This window comes from Acanthopagrus latus, chromosome 16 (genome assembly GCF_904848185.1).
Source record: "Acanthopagrus latus isolate v.2019 chromosome 16, fAcaLat1.1, whole genome shotgun sequence".
NCBI classification, from domain to species: domain Eukaryota; kingdom Metazoa; phylum Chordata; class Actinopteri; order Spariformes; family Sparidae; genus Acanthopagrus; species Acanthopagrus latus.
Window position 1 is genome coordinate 11,317,865 of NC_051054.1, and position 16,181 is coordinate 11,334,045.

General features: G+C 41.6%; 1 protein-coding gene across 4 annotated transcripts; it reads left to right on the top strand.

The window, feature by feature from the left end:
• The first annotated feature begins 312 nt into the window (after positions 1-312).
• mtfr1l (mitochondrial fission regulator 1-like) lies at positions 313-6,977 on the top strand. Of its 4 annotated transcripts, XM_037072142.1 has the most exons (8): positions 313-467; positions 1,289-1,451; positions 1,623-1,730; positions 1,848-1,957; positions 2,384-2,595; positions 3,248-3,629; positions 4,353-4,514; positions 4,661-6,977. In XM_037072142.1, exons 2-7 carry the CDS (start codon positions 1,416-1,418, stop codon positions 4,468-4,470), a joined length of 966 nt encoding a protein of 321 aa, XP_036928037.1. In that variant the 5' UTR covers positions 313-467; positions 1,289-1,415; the 3' UTR covers positions 4,471-4,514; positions 4,661-6,977. The 4 variants fall into 4 exon arrangements, with proteins under 4 accessions (XP_036928037.1, XP_036928036.1, XP_036928039.1 ...); XM_037072141.1 differs by having other exon boundaries at positions 4,353-6,977; XM_037072144.1 differs by having other exon boundaries at positions 1,644-1,730; positions 4,353-6,977.
• Positions 6,978-16,181: the final 9,204 nt, after the last annotated feature.

Consider the following 16,181-nt stretch of genomic DNA (forward strand, 5'->3'; position numbering starts at 1 on the left):
ACTGGTGACAGTAGAAAAACGTTGCGGGCTTTTATTTCAAGTCTTTTACACTCAATTATCAAAGACACCCAAATTGTGTTCTTATCTTGATGATTGAAGGCATTATAGGTATGTTGTACCACACAGAATACATTTAATAGTTTGTCTTCAATGGCTTGTCAATTAGGATTTATGAATATTTATTGTTGTTATTATCATGATTACTATTATTATTATGTATTTACTTACTTATTTAGAGTTAGTTTACTCCACTGTTGCTTTGCAATATTCATGTGTACAGCACTGCTCAGCTCCACCTGCAGGGGGCGCGCCTGTGTAAGTTCTGATATGACAGCAGACGCTCACGGAGCTCCAGCCAATCAAAACACAGGAAAAGGACGAGCAGGCTTCCGGCGTCATGAACGACAACACAACTGTAGTCTGAAAGACGTAGAGGAGAAGCTGCGACTTGCTAACGCTTTTAACGGGTAAGCTTTCCCAGATACACCCCGAATTCATTGTGAGTCTTGCTTTTGCAGCATTAATTACATTCAATGAAGATAAAAGATACACACACTGAAAATTAGCGACGTTGACGGACAGTTGAGGGTCAGTCAAGGGGGTCGTTGTTAGTGTTGCTAAAGCTAGCTGACGGTTTAGCTACCGGCTAGTGAGCTGAGCGAAGCTGTTCCCAACCGCGACACTAAAGCCATCTTTTCTGGCGTTCATCGTGTTGTTGTCAAGTTAGTTAATGTCGGGACTGTGGCGGTAATGTATGGTCAGCTGTCTGAAATTTAAGACATAATTATCTAGGTGGGATATGTTAGCACGGATGATTTTCCCCTGTTTGATCCAGTCACGGTGAGATGATGAAGTTGCACCAACATTAGCTAGCTCGACGGGTTTTAATATTAATTAATTCATCATTAAATTCTCCGGTTGTATAACTTATAAAGTCAACAGTGCTGAGTGCTGATAATTCATTTTAGTAAGTATCGTTTTTAGTGATGTATGCATGGGTGTGACATCTAATATATAAATATTATATTGTAAAATGCCTAGAGTGCTGCATGTAATGCAATGTAAATATCAGCTTAAAATCAGACAGAATAACCAAGCACAAGCTATAACCAAGCACATTTTCACATTCAGAAGGCGCATCTTTCACATGTGTATTACTTGAAATAATGCCTCATTAGTCAGTCATCAAAATGATTATTTGAACTTGATTAGTTTGATAATTTCCTGATTATTTGTTTTAAGTCAGTGAAGTGATACAGTGTTTTCCTCCTGCATGTTTGTCTGACAGATGCTCAAACTACTCACTACTTTATATCCCAGGAGTTGGCAGTTGTACGGACATGGTATCTGTTAACTGAACTGTCCCTATTTAAGCCGCTGCTAACACCAAGAGTTGGTGTGCAACCTCCCAGTGAATGAGACATCCCGCCATCAGCATGGAAACAGACACAGTAAGTTTCACCATCTGGATGATGATGTCTTGATGATGTCTTCTTAACACTTTTTAACTTGAAAGTTTATTTCTCACACGATTGTGCAGTAAATTGCAGTGTTAGTGAAGATATTAAAGTATTATGCGTTGTGTAGAGACTGTTTTTTTTTTTTAAACATTTGCCTTACAGGAAGTTATTCCTATCTGGCAGAATAAGCCTCATGGATCCACCCGCAGTGTTGTGAGAAGAATAGGTTCCACCCTTCCACTCAAACCACCACAAAGGGCATGTTTTCAGGTAAATATCAGATCCCAAAAGTCCAGCACAGTACACTTTATCTGCTAATTATATTCCCTTATTATTATAATAGAATTGATTGTTTATACTATATTAATCATTGTCCTTGTGTATTAGGAACTACCGGGGTTGTCCCCTATTCGGCCTATGGATGGACCTATGGTTCCTACATTGGCAGACATAGCTTGGATTGTCGCAGATGAAGAAGAGACATATGCCAGAGTGCGGTAAGTGTCCAGTCAAACCCAAAGAGACATCCACTAAGGTTATGGACTGGTGCCAATTCACTTCTCCATTATCTCAGACTGTCTGTTCCCCCATCTTGTTAGATGCACACGACCAGCCTAAAGAAATGCAGTGTAAGGTTATGATGTCCTGGTTTTCTTGACACTGTGTCTGAGAGATGCTGATTCAGTTATATGCAGATTTTTGCAGCTGTCGGTGGTGGAAGCTGCACATTATAAGCTTAACAAAGATAGAATTTATTGCAGTGCTACTGGATTGTGCTGTACCTGTAACAAACTGCTGGAAAAGTAGAGCAGAGGGAGAGAGAGGTATCAGATGACATGGCCTGCTGAATTCAACCCTTATAGTTTTGGTATTAATAATTGTTGCTGTTTCGAAATACTAACATCCCACTCTTTTGTTCACAGGAGTGACTCCCGTCCACTGAAACATGAGTGGCGGCCAACACCTCTCCTGGTGCTCCACAGGAACTCATCTGTGCCCAACTTCCGCCGCGAGGGCAAAAGGATGGAGGGGCTCAGGAAGCCTGGGGTGACGGCGCTGAACCGCACTACTGCCCTGCAGGACGAGCTCAGCAGACTTCGCGCACAGATCGCCAAGATTGTGTCAAGTGATTCTGGTAAGTAACCAAAGCAAGAATTGCAGTGTAAACATTGCCTGGTCACACATTTAACATGCCGCCCTCCTCACTGATACGTCACACTACTTTATGATTCATAAAGATGCTTCAAGCAGTGTAGATTTAAAGTTGCTTTATTGAGCCCATGTTTCAGTGCTGTGTTACTGTCCTCATGTGACTGTTATCCTTTTGTTGCCAAGTCAGCTGCCCTGATTCTCATAAAGCTCTTTGGTACTAAGATGTCTTGGCATCAGTTTCTAGGTCAGTGACAAAACATAATCTCTATGGTTCAGTGGCGATTGGGTGTCACTAGTTGAACATTTTAGCACGGATGTCAGAAAACAATTTGAATTATTAGAGAACTGGATGTCCAGATGTGGAGAGCGGTCCGGGCTTCGAGAAGTCCTGGTGTAATGTCCGCAATGTGATCCTGGAAGCATTGAGTGTTCAAGGGACACATTAAATGTAAATGCTTGTTTCATGAAGAAATCACATAATGCTGAGGAATGTAGTGATGTAATGTATTTCTATGTGATTAAATATGTGATCGGACCCGAGCACAGGCTGATAATAACTATATACAATATTCCCAGTTTCTTTGTCCCTTTCTCTCCACGCCAACTCAAACTCCACCCTGCTGCTGTTCTTTCAGACTCCAACCCTATGACCCCTGACCTGCTTTCTCCTGACGACACAAGTATGAGCTTCTCCATGGCGCCTTTCGAGACGATGCCCTACCAGCCAGCTGCCACGGCCTCTGCTTCTTTTGTCATCAGCGATGTCACAGAGGAGGAAGAAGAGGAGGAGGAAGAAGAGGAGGATGAGAAGGATGTGGTGTCTGTGGTGTCAGAGCTTGTCCCAGACCCTCTGCCACCTGTTTCCATGACAGCATCAGCGACCTTTGACCTGGACAGACCCAGCATGGATTTCCGGGAGGCAGAGGAGGACACAGTGTCACTGTCAAAGTCCACCAGTTTTGCTGATGTCATGGACATCCTGAAGGACATGAACCGCATGAAGATGAGTAAAGACAGGTAAGAGTGTCAATGATGTAAACCCCACACAGCTTATTGTTTGTTATTCTTAAAACTTAGTAAAAGAGTTATACTTTCTAGTTATGTGTTAATTAGCTTGTATTATAGATGCTAGTGGGTCGATTATTTAACCTATGGACAGAGTCAAGCTAGCCATTTCCCCTTGTTTCCAGTCTTTCAGCTAAGCTAAGCTAACCAGCTGCATGCTGTTGTGTAGGGCTGTGCAATATGACCAAAATGTGAGACCCCAAAGTAGGTAATTTTGTATTAATATAATGATACATGTCACGAAACACTTTATGTAAAAATTGTTATAATGACCACTATGTTGTGTTTTCAAGTTCTGAATGGTGCTCAGGGTTTTGATAAAACTAGTTGGAATTGTACTGCATTGCTTTCATGCAAAATCACTACCCAACTGAATAATTACATTTTTAGATAAGGAAATAAGAACCCTAATAAAAGCAGGCTGCCGTGTTTCTGTAACAGCTGGTGATTTAGTATTTTTGGGGCCTGCCAAATATCTTTTTATGATACAGGATGATTTATTTTGCTTAAATGTGACTATGGAAAAGGTGGAGGAACCCTGCCATTTGTTATTCTATTTTGAATACCAAACAATATTTCTACATGAGTTTAAAATGACACTTTCTTCCCTCTCATACACAATTATGATAGTTGTTACATGATTTGGTTTGTACTGTTTGGTGGGTGTCATTGCAGGTACAACAGAGGCTGTACGTCCCTCAGAGAGGAGGACTCTGCCTCTCTTATATCTGAAGCTCTGAGGAAAAAGTTTGTCCTGAAGGAAGAAGATACTGCCTCTCTGAAACGGAAGTAGCCCGATCATGTGTTTATCGTCAATATCCGATCCTGCTGCTCCATGTAAGTCAGGACAAGGATAGCAGATAGTCAATTTTCTTTTTTACTTTTTTGTATAAATAACCTTTTGAGGGCACGTGGCAGGTTATCGTTGGTGCTAGTTGCAGGGAGTTATAGTTGGTTTTTTTTTCCTTTCTCATTATTTTTAGGCCTTTGCCTGTGGAATATGTACCCATGGATCCACAACCTTGCTCTTCAAACCCAAGGCAATAGCTGTCTGCCAGAGTTAGAACACAAAAACACTTTGTCCCAGACATTCAAAACCAAATGGGAACTTCACACTGCTGGTGCAGTGTGAGGGGGGAACGGCCAAGTCTGGGTAACAATAATCAGTTTCAGCACTGCATTGCATATTTCATCTACTTAAGGCTTTCTAGACTGTTTCCACTGCTGTACAGACACTTTCTCCAGACTGTTTTGGTTTTAAATGGGGTTTTTTTTGTTTGTTTGAGTTATAGCTCATTGTCCATTCAAACAGTTCTAACAGACTTTTTTTTTTTGGAGTTGAATTGAAGAATGTCCCTTTAAAACGCCTTTTATCCATCCTGCTATTATCCTTTCTTTCATTTTGAGTTTCACACAGAAGAGATGCAAACAGTTTTGTTTTTCACTTATGTAAAGAAGTCTTCTAACATACTTGAAAATATTTTAATGTGCAAATGAAACAGATCTACATGCAGAGATGTACTGTAGCTTATCAGTGTGAGTGTGTGAGTGGAGGGGGGATAACTTCAGATCTGTGCTGTTTAATATTTGCATTACAGTACAGTGAGTTTGCAAATGTGCACACAGCATCATATACTTATAAACTGCTTGCTAAACTGCTCCACTTTCTCAAAGCCTGTCCTCTTGTTTGTGATTAACATATATATTTATAGTCACTGAACCACAGGGCACTGATTTTGACACTGAAACTGAAAAGAGTGAGTATATGCTGATATAGTTTGAAGTTTGAGCTGTTAAAATGGAATGAGTACTAACTGATGTGTGAAATATGCACCCATTGTTTTTTTTGTACGTATGTAAAAGTATCAGATACAAGCGTGTACAGGTTTGTTCAGACAGGAATGCATGTAGATTTCATTCCTTTATGATGTTTGTTAATGATATTAAAAGGATACATTCAGCCAAAAATGAAAATTCAGCTCATCAACCTCATGGTGATGGACAACTAAAGCAGATTGGGACATTTTAAATGTAAAAAACAACATAGAATGGCCTCATACAGCGGGCGTGCAGAACCTAAATTTCCGGAAGAGCCCAAATTGGTTTGAACAGAATTTATACCCTTGAAGCACAGCAGAGCTCAGGCACCCACTTCAGACCCGCTAGCGCTTTTAGCTTAGCAGTTGTTACGATTTTGGCTTTAAAAAGGGTGTGTGTATCACATCTTTTTAAATCAATTTAGAATTTCCGGGCTTTCAGACACTAGGGTTTCCCCGGAGGCGCTGAATGGAGCAATTTTATGTTTTTTCATATCAAACATGTCCCGATTGATAAACGTTTTAGGAGAATGCTAAATGCAGCACCGAATCTTCAACCCGACTTCCCTCGGCATGGGGGTAAGTAGATGATGACTGATTTTTCTTAATTTTGGCTGAACATATCCTTTTTAAAGAGGAGATTTCAGTTTTGATGTAGACAACTAAGCTAACAGTTTTACATCCTTCTGTATGAGAATGTGAGTCATGATAATAATATGCTTGTTGACGCCTTACCACAGATACTTTGCCTGCTCCAATGCCTGATTTCTTTCCCCCCATATTAGTTCAAGTGCCATGGGTTTGATTTAATGAGCCCACTCCTGCCTGCCTGCCCTCTCCTGAATGTGCCCTTCATCCTCATCTCTACCATGTTTTCACGCTTTACCCACATAGAGTGAAAAACAGTGTTTAGGACCAGTTGTGAGTGTTTGTGTGTGTGTGGCATTGCTGAATCTTTGTTCAAATGTGTTTCACTTCCACGTGTTTTTTGTTTTGTTTTGTTTTGTTTGTTAATCTGTCGTGTTCATGCGACTCAACTGGGAATCCTTTGGTGTAGTTTTGCGATGTGAAAAATTACCTGTTGTGGACTGAACATGAACGTGCCCACTGTGTGTGTCGCAGTATGCAGTTGAGTCAGAGAGTGTTTTGTGTTGCTAGAAATGGCCATTACCTTTTGTGTTCTCAGTTTCCTCATTGAACAAAGAGATGAAGAACAAACCCAGTAACTGACAAAACTACCGTATGTGAATTTAGATATATTAACTGTGTGTCTGTGCTTGAGATACTCTGCCAACTGAATTTAGTTTAAAGGATTTCAGTTTGTTTTAAATCTGTTGTTTCTTAGGTTTTACCATCCTCGTACCTCTGTGTAGGATCAAGCCCATTGCCACCATTATCTGTGTGTTTGTTTGTTTTTCTTTTTTTTTCTTTTTTTGTCATGTAAGGTCTTGTAAATAAAGATTGGCTGATGTTTTGAGACTGACTATGTTTAGTCTGTGGGAAGAATTTTGCTTTTGGCATCCCATGTAGTTCCAGTGGTCCCCACACAGGGTCAGTGCAGGTGAACAAAATCAAGTTTGTTGAATTCAGTTTTGCTGCAGCTTCCAACATGTCTCTCTCTCTCTGTTCCCCTGTTATATGTACAAGTTGACTTGTTAGCGTTTGAATGGACTAACATATGTGTAATGAATTGCACAATTCAGTTGAATTTTTCAGGAGAACACAGCAATGCTGTGAAGCCCCAAAAATGTTTTGTGGACTACAAAACTTGAGTGTGAGTAGACAGTGGCTTTGTTTTCATTTTTGGGTGAACCTGTCCTTTAATCTATAACTGTTTATACATGTATAAGTTGAGCATCCAGTATGTTTTATATGTGAAGGGCTCTGCTATGAAGTAGGGTCAATTAGTAAAAGTACTTTGAAATACAGTTGGCAAGATGAAGCAGCATTAAATATAAATACCCAAGTAATAAGTAATTGAGTACGTATACTTAGCCACTGATGGGAATATTCAACACATGATCGTTTAGCCTTTGTATGTGTAGCTGGATAAAGTTGAGAGTGATAACATGTAGCACCTCTTCACTTTGTTACACCACGCAGGGGGGCCTGTATTCGCACGCCTGCATAATTTCATGGATTATTGTTAACCCACATTCTTTCCCATTTCCTGTCCTTTCCCAAGATGATCCAGCCCCTCAGTGACTCGCAGTCTATTTTCTGTGAGAGTCCTTGGCCTACTTTGTCCCTCTTCACCTCCACAACGGACTTCCTACCTATTTTAGATACAGGGAGATGTCTGTGGAGAGCTCAATTAATAGGGCTCAGTGTCAAAATTAGGCTCTTTATACAGGCCTTTAACTACAGGCCCTCAGTTCAAAGTGACATTGACACATTTTTATCACGACGAGACTTGTGAAAAGAATCTCAGAGCTGTTTAATACACATATGAATAAGCAGTTTCTGGAGGTTCCCTGCAGCTGTTGAACGGGCTCTCACAACAAAGTAGTAAAATGAAATGAAATACTGAGTATCCTATTGAAGCAGTGTGATGTGAATAGGCGTTTGCTATCAGAGTGGGCTAGCATGCTAACGTGCTCATAGGGACAATATTAAACAATATTAAAATCCTGATATTAGAGGGTATATTGTTCACTGAGTTTACCGTCATAGTTGCACATATTAGCATGCCAACATTTGCACACAATTAGCCCTAGCCTAACGTTGCAATGCACACCCGCACTTCTATCTGAGCAGCCATTGGTAATTACTCCTCTGATACGTTGTTACAAGTGCATCCTGAGGGAGGTTTGAATGTTTGTCCCAGGTTTTATGGCAATCCATCCAACAGTTGTTGAGACGTTTCACCCTAAAGCCCAAAATGTGATCCTCATGATGATGCCTTGAGGAAAGGCCAGGGGATCACCAAGTCTGTATGATTCCTCCTCCAGGGACACAATCTGGCAAATTCATTCAACAGCTGTTGGGATACTTTAGTTTAGACCAAAGCAGCGGACTGACCGGGACTTTGCCAAGCGCCATCCTGCGAGCATCGCTAAAACATTTTTTAAACTATTTCTGTAAATGTAAGTCTTGCTGTGTTTGAACATTTGAAGTGGGTTTTCGGGCCAGAGACATTTTCCCTAGGACCTTACTTCGGACACGCTGGTCTTGACCCGAGACTTGACCCACCAACATTTGAGACGTGTGTCTTGCAAGACAATGACTTGCATCCCTACTGGAGATGCTTCTGCAGCACTGTCTCTGCAGTTTGGGCAACTCCAGTCCCACCACATGGGGCAGCGTCTCCAGCCGAGTTCCCACTCTGTGATAAGTGGCAATGAAGCAGCGGAAACATGCCAACAGGTGGACTATCTGTCATCCTGGCTGGTCAGCGTGGCTCCTCCGTATCTCTGAACCACAGAGCTTTTTATCATCGTCTCCTTACGTCGCTTGAGGCTATGCAGAAGGAGACCTGTCATTGGACACGGACAACACATTTTCTAACGCTGCCCATTTGTTTCTTTCATGAGCAATATGATCAAAGGGAATTGCTTTTTGGTTCCTCTTCACAGAGGGAAAATGTCCTGTGTCATCTAAACAGATGAAGTTTTACTTTCGGACAGAAACGCTGCTCAGGTTTTTGGTTTTGATGAATTGATTTGACAAATGTGTCGAGCGCCGCTGAGCTACAGCTGAGATGAGGCGAAACCAGGGGACCATATATCACTCCAAGAGAGCTATTACTCTCATTCAGCAGGTGTTACAGAAAACATGTCACAGTAGGTATTATTTATTGCCATATTTGCATCCCCCTGGGAGTGACGGAAATGCCTCCATTTGCGGTTCACGTCTTAAAATGCTGCGTTGGCGTCCCGAGTTCAAAGTGATGTTGGTGCTGGAAGTGCAGGTAAACATCTTTGTCATCTAAGAGAAGAGATTTGCACAAAGCGTTGTGTTGAAAATACAAATATGTTTACCCAAATTAACACAAAGCAGCAGGTGGCTCCTTTTGGGTTGCTCATACAGAACGGATTCTAACTGTTGTACGTACATGTACACCTGACATGACTGATGAAAAACACAGAAGAACATTATATGCAGGACACACAACAACATTACTCAAAACACAACAACGTTACAGAAAACACAGCAACATTACACAAAGTGCATCATTACTACAGCAAACTCCATGACTTGGCAGAAAACACAAAGACGTCACACGAAACAAAACGACATTATATGAAACACAACTGAAATGTATTCTTATGTGTGGGAAACTATGATGATACATTCTGCTTATGGGGATTCTCAGTAAACAGGCATGACACCAGATGACACTCGTCGCTGCCCAGATAGAAAAAGACAAATGTATAAACATGAACTAGGCGTGAGATAAGATAAACTTTGTCATCCATCTCTCAAAACGTACACACACACACCCTAAAATGGTTTAATTTTGATTGCAATGTATTCAGAAAGACAGTATTTTGTTGTTGATCCGTGTTTGTCCTCATATACTAGATAGTTTTCTCAACATTTAAATGGACTTTTGCTGTCTAATGTTGATTCCAAGTGGATTTTTCAACTCAGCCCACACAGCAGCCTGTCCGACCGTCACTCAGAGTTGAACAAACAGGTTTTTGCTCTCTGGGTTCAAGTGAATTTAACACAAGTGAGTTGAGAAGAGACTGTCCTCAGTGTGGTTGTGCAGTTGTTGCCTAGTTATCTGGACTTAATGGCCCTCGACTGTGGAAATGCCAGTGGAAATACCAGAGGCACGGTGCGCTGAGCATTATGATGAACAAAACAGCTCCCCAGCTCCTCAGTAGCCTCATAAGACGAAGCAAACCTGAGAGCCAAGAGCTGCTCCGATCGCCCAGCTTATTGTCAAAGTCTCACCATGCTCTTCATTTAGCGCAGAAAAGCCACTGTAATAAACATGTCGGACTTAAGTTAACTACTATTGCAATCCAGACTTGACATCATGCAAACTTGTTGTTGCGGGAATAGAAAAAGATTTCCCAGAATGCACGCGAACTTAACAGCTTTCCTGTGTTTGCCTGCCTGCTCTGCTCGAGTGTTGTATCATAGCAACAACCAGCTGAATGAAGCCGAGACTGAGTGGATGACAAGGGGTCTGGGGGGGGGGAACACAAGCGGTGCATCTGCTGCTGCCGCCCACCCACCCACCCATCCTCCCCCGGCGTCACCCACGCGTCCGCCCGCGTCATCAAGACACAAAACTAACACTTATGAGTCACAACAGGAACAGCGCCACAAGAGCGGCAGCAGCTCCATTGAATTCGCTCCGCCGTTGCTATTTTTGGGGCCTTTGTAGTGTTTCTGCCTTATTAGTGGCTTTGCCCTCTAAACAGGATTGCTTTGTGATGCAAAGTAAATTGCGTCCGTAAGTGGAACTGTTGATAGCGCTGAAGTGTTGCGCTGCCTCTCGCTGTGAACCTGTTGCTGCGTTTTCACTGTCGTGTTAAAATCTAAAATGGTCCCTGTCAGCCAGATTAACATCTGTCGGATATGGAACTAACTTTAAAATATCTCTTGATCTGCCTTTCACTTTGAGCTAAATCCCCCTCGAACCACAAAGTGCTTTAAGGAATTACAGTAGTTTAACTTTTTGGAAAATACTCACCCTCACGCTGATGGTGAGGTTTCGTAGGCCACAAAACATTTCTGGAGCTTCACGGGAAAACAGCACTCTCCAGAACAACTGTAAAACTGTGTCAAAGTGGATGGGGACTTGTTTTAAAATGCTGAAGAAAAACAGCCCAAGAAAAACATGAATTGGCTCCACACAGCTCATCGGGCATCAGTCCAGGTCTCCAGAAGCTCAGAGGTCCCAGACTGGTTTGAAAAGATGTTACGTACATCGTTGACACGCAGCTACAATTAAGATCTTGGCTTCAAAAAGGGTGTAAATAATATTTTGGCTTCCTGAGACAGTAAGTTCTGTATTATTATTATTTCCATTTTCCTTTTTGTTTAAAACAAGTCCCCATCTATTTCAGTTGTTAGGGAGAAAGCTGTTTTACCGTGAAGCTCCAGCGATGCTTTGTGGACTACCCAACTCCTCCTGACCTCCCACCAACATCGGGGCGAGTAGATACTGGACTGGTACGTAAATGTCATTATTGTGTGACTCTTTCGAGTAACAAAATCCACCTCCCAACACCGCTAAAACTCACCAATGAATATGCTTTATCTATTTAGAAAGCAAAGTTTAAAAATGAAACAATGTAGCTAAATTTTAGTACGTGATTATTTCCTTCCTAATGACTTCCTGGCTAGTCACCGAGGTTCCTCAGGTGAGCGTACTTTCAAAAGTGTATCACATTTATCCAGGTTCTTGTGCACACACCATAGGGGATCACACCTGCAGAGCTCTCCTTTCAAAGGAAGTTTATAAAGGAAGGAAATTCCTTGCTGGAGCTCTTTTTAGCATTACAGAATGACAGCTAACCGATAGCATAATGACAGGTTCCATAAGTAAGTGCCACACACGTCACAGCCTATGACACTATGACTCATAGACTGGCTACGGTCCTGACAGTGACTGATTAATTGATTAATGTGGACAAATCATGCATTGTTAATGCTTTTATAATGGGATAATGAGTGGGAGAGAGCATGATAAAGGTCAGTGTGAGCACTGAAAACAAGTTAAGTATCATAATTGCTGTTTTAATTGTGGTGCAAACCAGGACATTTGAATGTTTTACAAATATTTGTTGATACTCTGGACACTCAGCTTGAAACAGGGACAGTGGAGGACAAAGCAGGATGTCTTGTCTCTGTTTCTAGCTTATATAGAGATTAAATGGTGATGGTTGTCTCATTCAACTCTCGGCAAAGCAAGCAAGTAAGAATATTTGCAAAAATGTCAAAATATTTCTTTAACTTTGGCCTGCAAAAAGTGCAAGTAGGATAGAGGAAGTGATGAATGGAAATAAAACGAGGTGAAGGCGTAATGAGGAGGGATTACAGATGAGCCTGATGGGTAATAGCACAATGCAGCACGGTGTGTTCAGATCCATCATTTCTACACTGTTAATTAGAGCAAGTCATCATCGTGGCCTTGTTCTAGTCCGCCGGCTCCTCATGGGTGACGACTGGCGTCCATCAGCCACCCAAGTAAGAATATATCACAAAAGCATCTTCGGGAATCTATCAACTATCAACTGGTCAGATCAGAGTAAGGTCCTGAGTAGCCTCAGAGTCACAGAAATATATTAGAAATGAACCAGGGAGAGGAAGACGCAGGAAAGATGCCCTCTTTTCCATCAGCTCAGAGTCACGTTTTGATAAGAAATTGATAAGTGCCAGTTTGTGAGTCCCAGATGGTGCCCCAGTATCATGGCCTGAGTGGGAGTCATTCATAAATGATGACACAGAAGCCAATATGTTCTCCAAGTACTGGGCATGCATTGGTGATACTATATGTATATATTTCTTTGTTGTTGACTTTAGACTGGATTTTCCAATTGGAGCGAGGAAGACTTAAAGTAAAGAAGAGCGTCCTTGAAATAGTGTGTCATCGGGAGTGTGTAAACAAACAGCTTTCTATTCGAAGTTTAGTTCATTTGAACATCTTTACTTTCCGGCCCAACATGATAATTATGTTATGCACATTTCACTTTAAAGACAACTAACATTGCTTAAGTGCTCATATATACTGTGAGGAAAGTCCTCAAGAGTATAATAAGTATCTTCAGAATGGTGTGAAATACATACGAATCAAAGCCAGAAGAAATAACAGAGCGAGTGCTAACTAACCCCCTTGTTGGGAATTGGCATGGCAACTAATGAAACCTGGCTAGCCATGTTTTATGGGGATTAGCAGCACGGTTGGAACCGGTCGTTAATAAATCAGATTGCTTGGCTGAACCATCCCATGGTATAAATAAAACATCTCCCTACGAGCCAACTGTGTGAATAGAAGTCTGGTGATTCTACATTTGTTGTATGTTTGATGAAGTATGCATAGAGGAAATACTATGTGTTAAAATACAACAGTCAGATGATGACTTTTGGCCCCGAATTCTTTATAAATAATATATATATATATACACACATTTCTCTTTGCATCTGTTATAAGTCCAGATTACTCAGTAAACTTGATTCATGCAACAATCACTGGAGGAATTCAAGGAATCTGAGCTTGTTATGTAAAATATGTCAGGATCATAAACAATTGAACATAGAAAAAAAACATGCGGTGTGTTCAAAAATAAAACCATTAAAAGCTAAACCTGTGTAACTCTGACAGTAGGTCACCCCTCCTCGCTCTTGTTGCTCTCAGCGAGGCGGCGCATCAGCTGCCTCTCTGTGCTGTTTTTAGCCCCTGCCGTCTCATTTGCTCTAACTGCCACACACTGAGACTTGGAAATGACCAGCTGGAGACCAGTTACATGGTCAGAGGGGGTCAGCAGTGCGTCACTGGGTCAAATAAAGTGATGAAAGAATGATGCTTCAATTCGAAAAGCAGCACTCACTTCGATCGGTGTCCAGTGGGGAATGTACAGAATGTACAGCATCTCAGTTTTACACCTTAAAAGTGTGAGATCCTGCGAGCTGCTGAACCAGCATGAATCATTACAGACACGGCACGCTGTGACAAAGTCAGCATTTTAAAACCCTTAGAGCGTTAATATCAGCCTGCCATGTGAACAAAAACAAATATGAATGCCTGCTTGTCTACACACAGACTCCAAAAAAAACAGAACAGACAGAATTCAGTGACGGCGATTAAAGGGACATCTACATTCCTTCAAAAGCTCCGATCAGAAGATTGATAAGTGGAGTCTTGTCAGCATAGTGGGGTTGACAGGCGAGTGATTAAGGATTATTACATTCAAAAATGAGAACACAAAACATGGGGAGAAAGACAAACATTTATCATGCAACACAGGCCCCTGCATGGTTTGAATCAAAATAGGCCTGTCGGCCCACTGGATGCCCAGTAATTTGAATTTTCATGCATAATTTGTCTTTGCCAAATCTTTTTCATCATCAGTACATCTGTTGATTCAGAAAGTTACATTTCCCTTTGAAATCACTCCCTCCCTCTTTCTCTCTCTCTCTCTATCACACACACACACACACACACACACATATAGATATATATATATACTCCTATCTCTCGGTCTATCATGTACCCTGCAGAGACTATTCCTAGGGTGGCCCATAATAAGGTGAGCTAATTAGTCTTGGTTCTAAGGGAATCCATTTGCCAATTACTGTAGGCTAACACATGCTGGGACACGCGTGTCTATGTGTGTGTGTGTGTGTGTGTGTATCTGTATAAAATGTCAGGCTGGGTCAATGCTAATTGCTAACATTTTCAGTTTTGCTTTTAGCTGAGGACAAAGAGAATAAATTAACACTTTACACATTTAGATGACCGCCCGTTAAAGGGCCATTCCAACCATTTCGTACTTTTGTTCCCTATGTGTCTCCATTCGCTCGCAGTGAATCCAATTAAATCAGAGTTTTTATTATAATGCTTCACTTGTTTCCTGCTTGCTCTGAACTTATTCATTTATGGACAGAAATGTGATAGATGAGCCATAAATTATAGAACTGCTGCAGTGTTAAATTAGAAAGCATTCATGGCACAGAAGCTCCACTGGTGCAGTGATAATAATAATAAACAATCCTTCGGAACAAGCATGAAAACCACCTTGGTACTATAGTCCCTGCTGTCAGTTTGGCAGCGGTCTGGCTGTGTTTGCTCCTGGTCCGTCTGTCAGTTGCTTTGACATGTAGCTGCATGGCCAGGGGGCTAAATTCACAGTCATCACAAACCGTATTGACTGCTATAAACACTCAATATCCTCGCCAAATCCATCCCTACCTGACCCTTTTTACTTGGAAAAGTTATTTGGCTATACTCTTGACTAAGACCCATCGTCCACCCAAGTTTCAAGGAAACCCAGTCAGGATTTTCCGTATTATCCTGCTGACAGCCCAGCTAACCAACAAATTGACACGGGTGAAAAAATTGTCAGACAAATTCCTTGGGCTGGGGTTAAAAACCCACAACCATACGTTCACTACTCGATCAGCGCTCTGCTTCTGCTCTGAATGGAATTGCAGTGATGACAGGATTCAGCATGTCTTCTTCTTGGCACCGGAACACCATGTGTGTGAGAGCGGGGAAACACACTCCTCCAAGAATAACTGGCTGACATGTTGAGTCTGCCGGAGTGGCTGAGAAACTCCCAGAAAGAGGCAAAATGTGGATCTTGGCACATGCAAGTGTGACAAAGCTCGAGAGGGGATTTCATAACTTTTCTCGGTAAATGAGACACAATGAGCGGAAATTGCGTCGGCCGATCAGTCCACATAATGTTTCCAAGAAGAAGCAATCTTTTCTAACCCACATGTTGTGATTTGGGTAATGAACTACAGAGCATAGTTCCAACATATGAAATTATGGCTTGAGAGGACAGATCACGTAGAACGTATTTCTCAGACTGGCTTTAGTCCTGCATAGTGTGCATATGAATAGTTACGTAAGTAGTCCAGCAACAGGTCAGGTAGCTGGAGATCTTGATAATCTTCTTGATAAGACAGCGGTAATCTGCAGTGACGTAGATTTTCATACTTCACATTAATGTGTGAGTTCATTACATATGCAGTGACGTGCCCGAACAGTACAACAGCCATT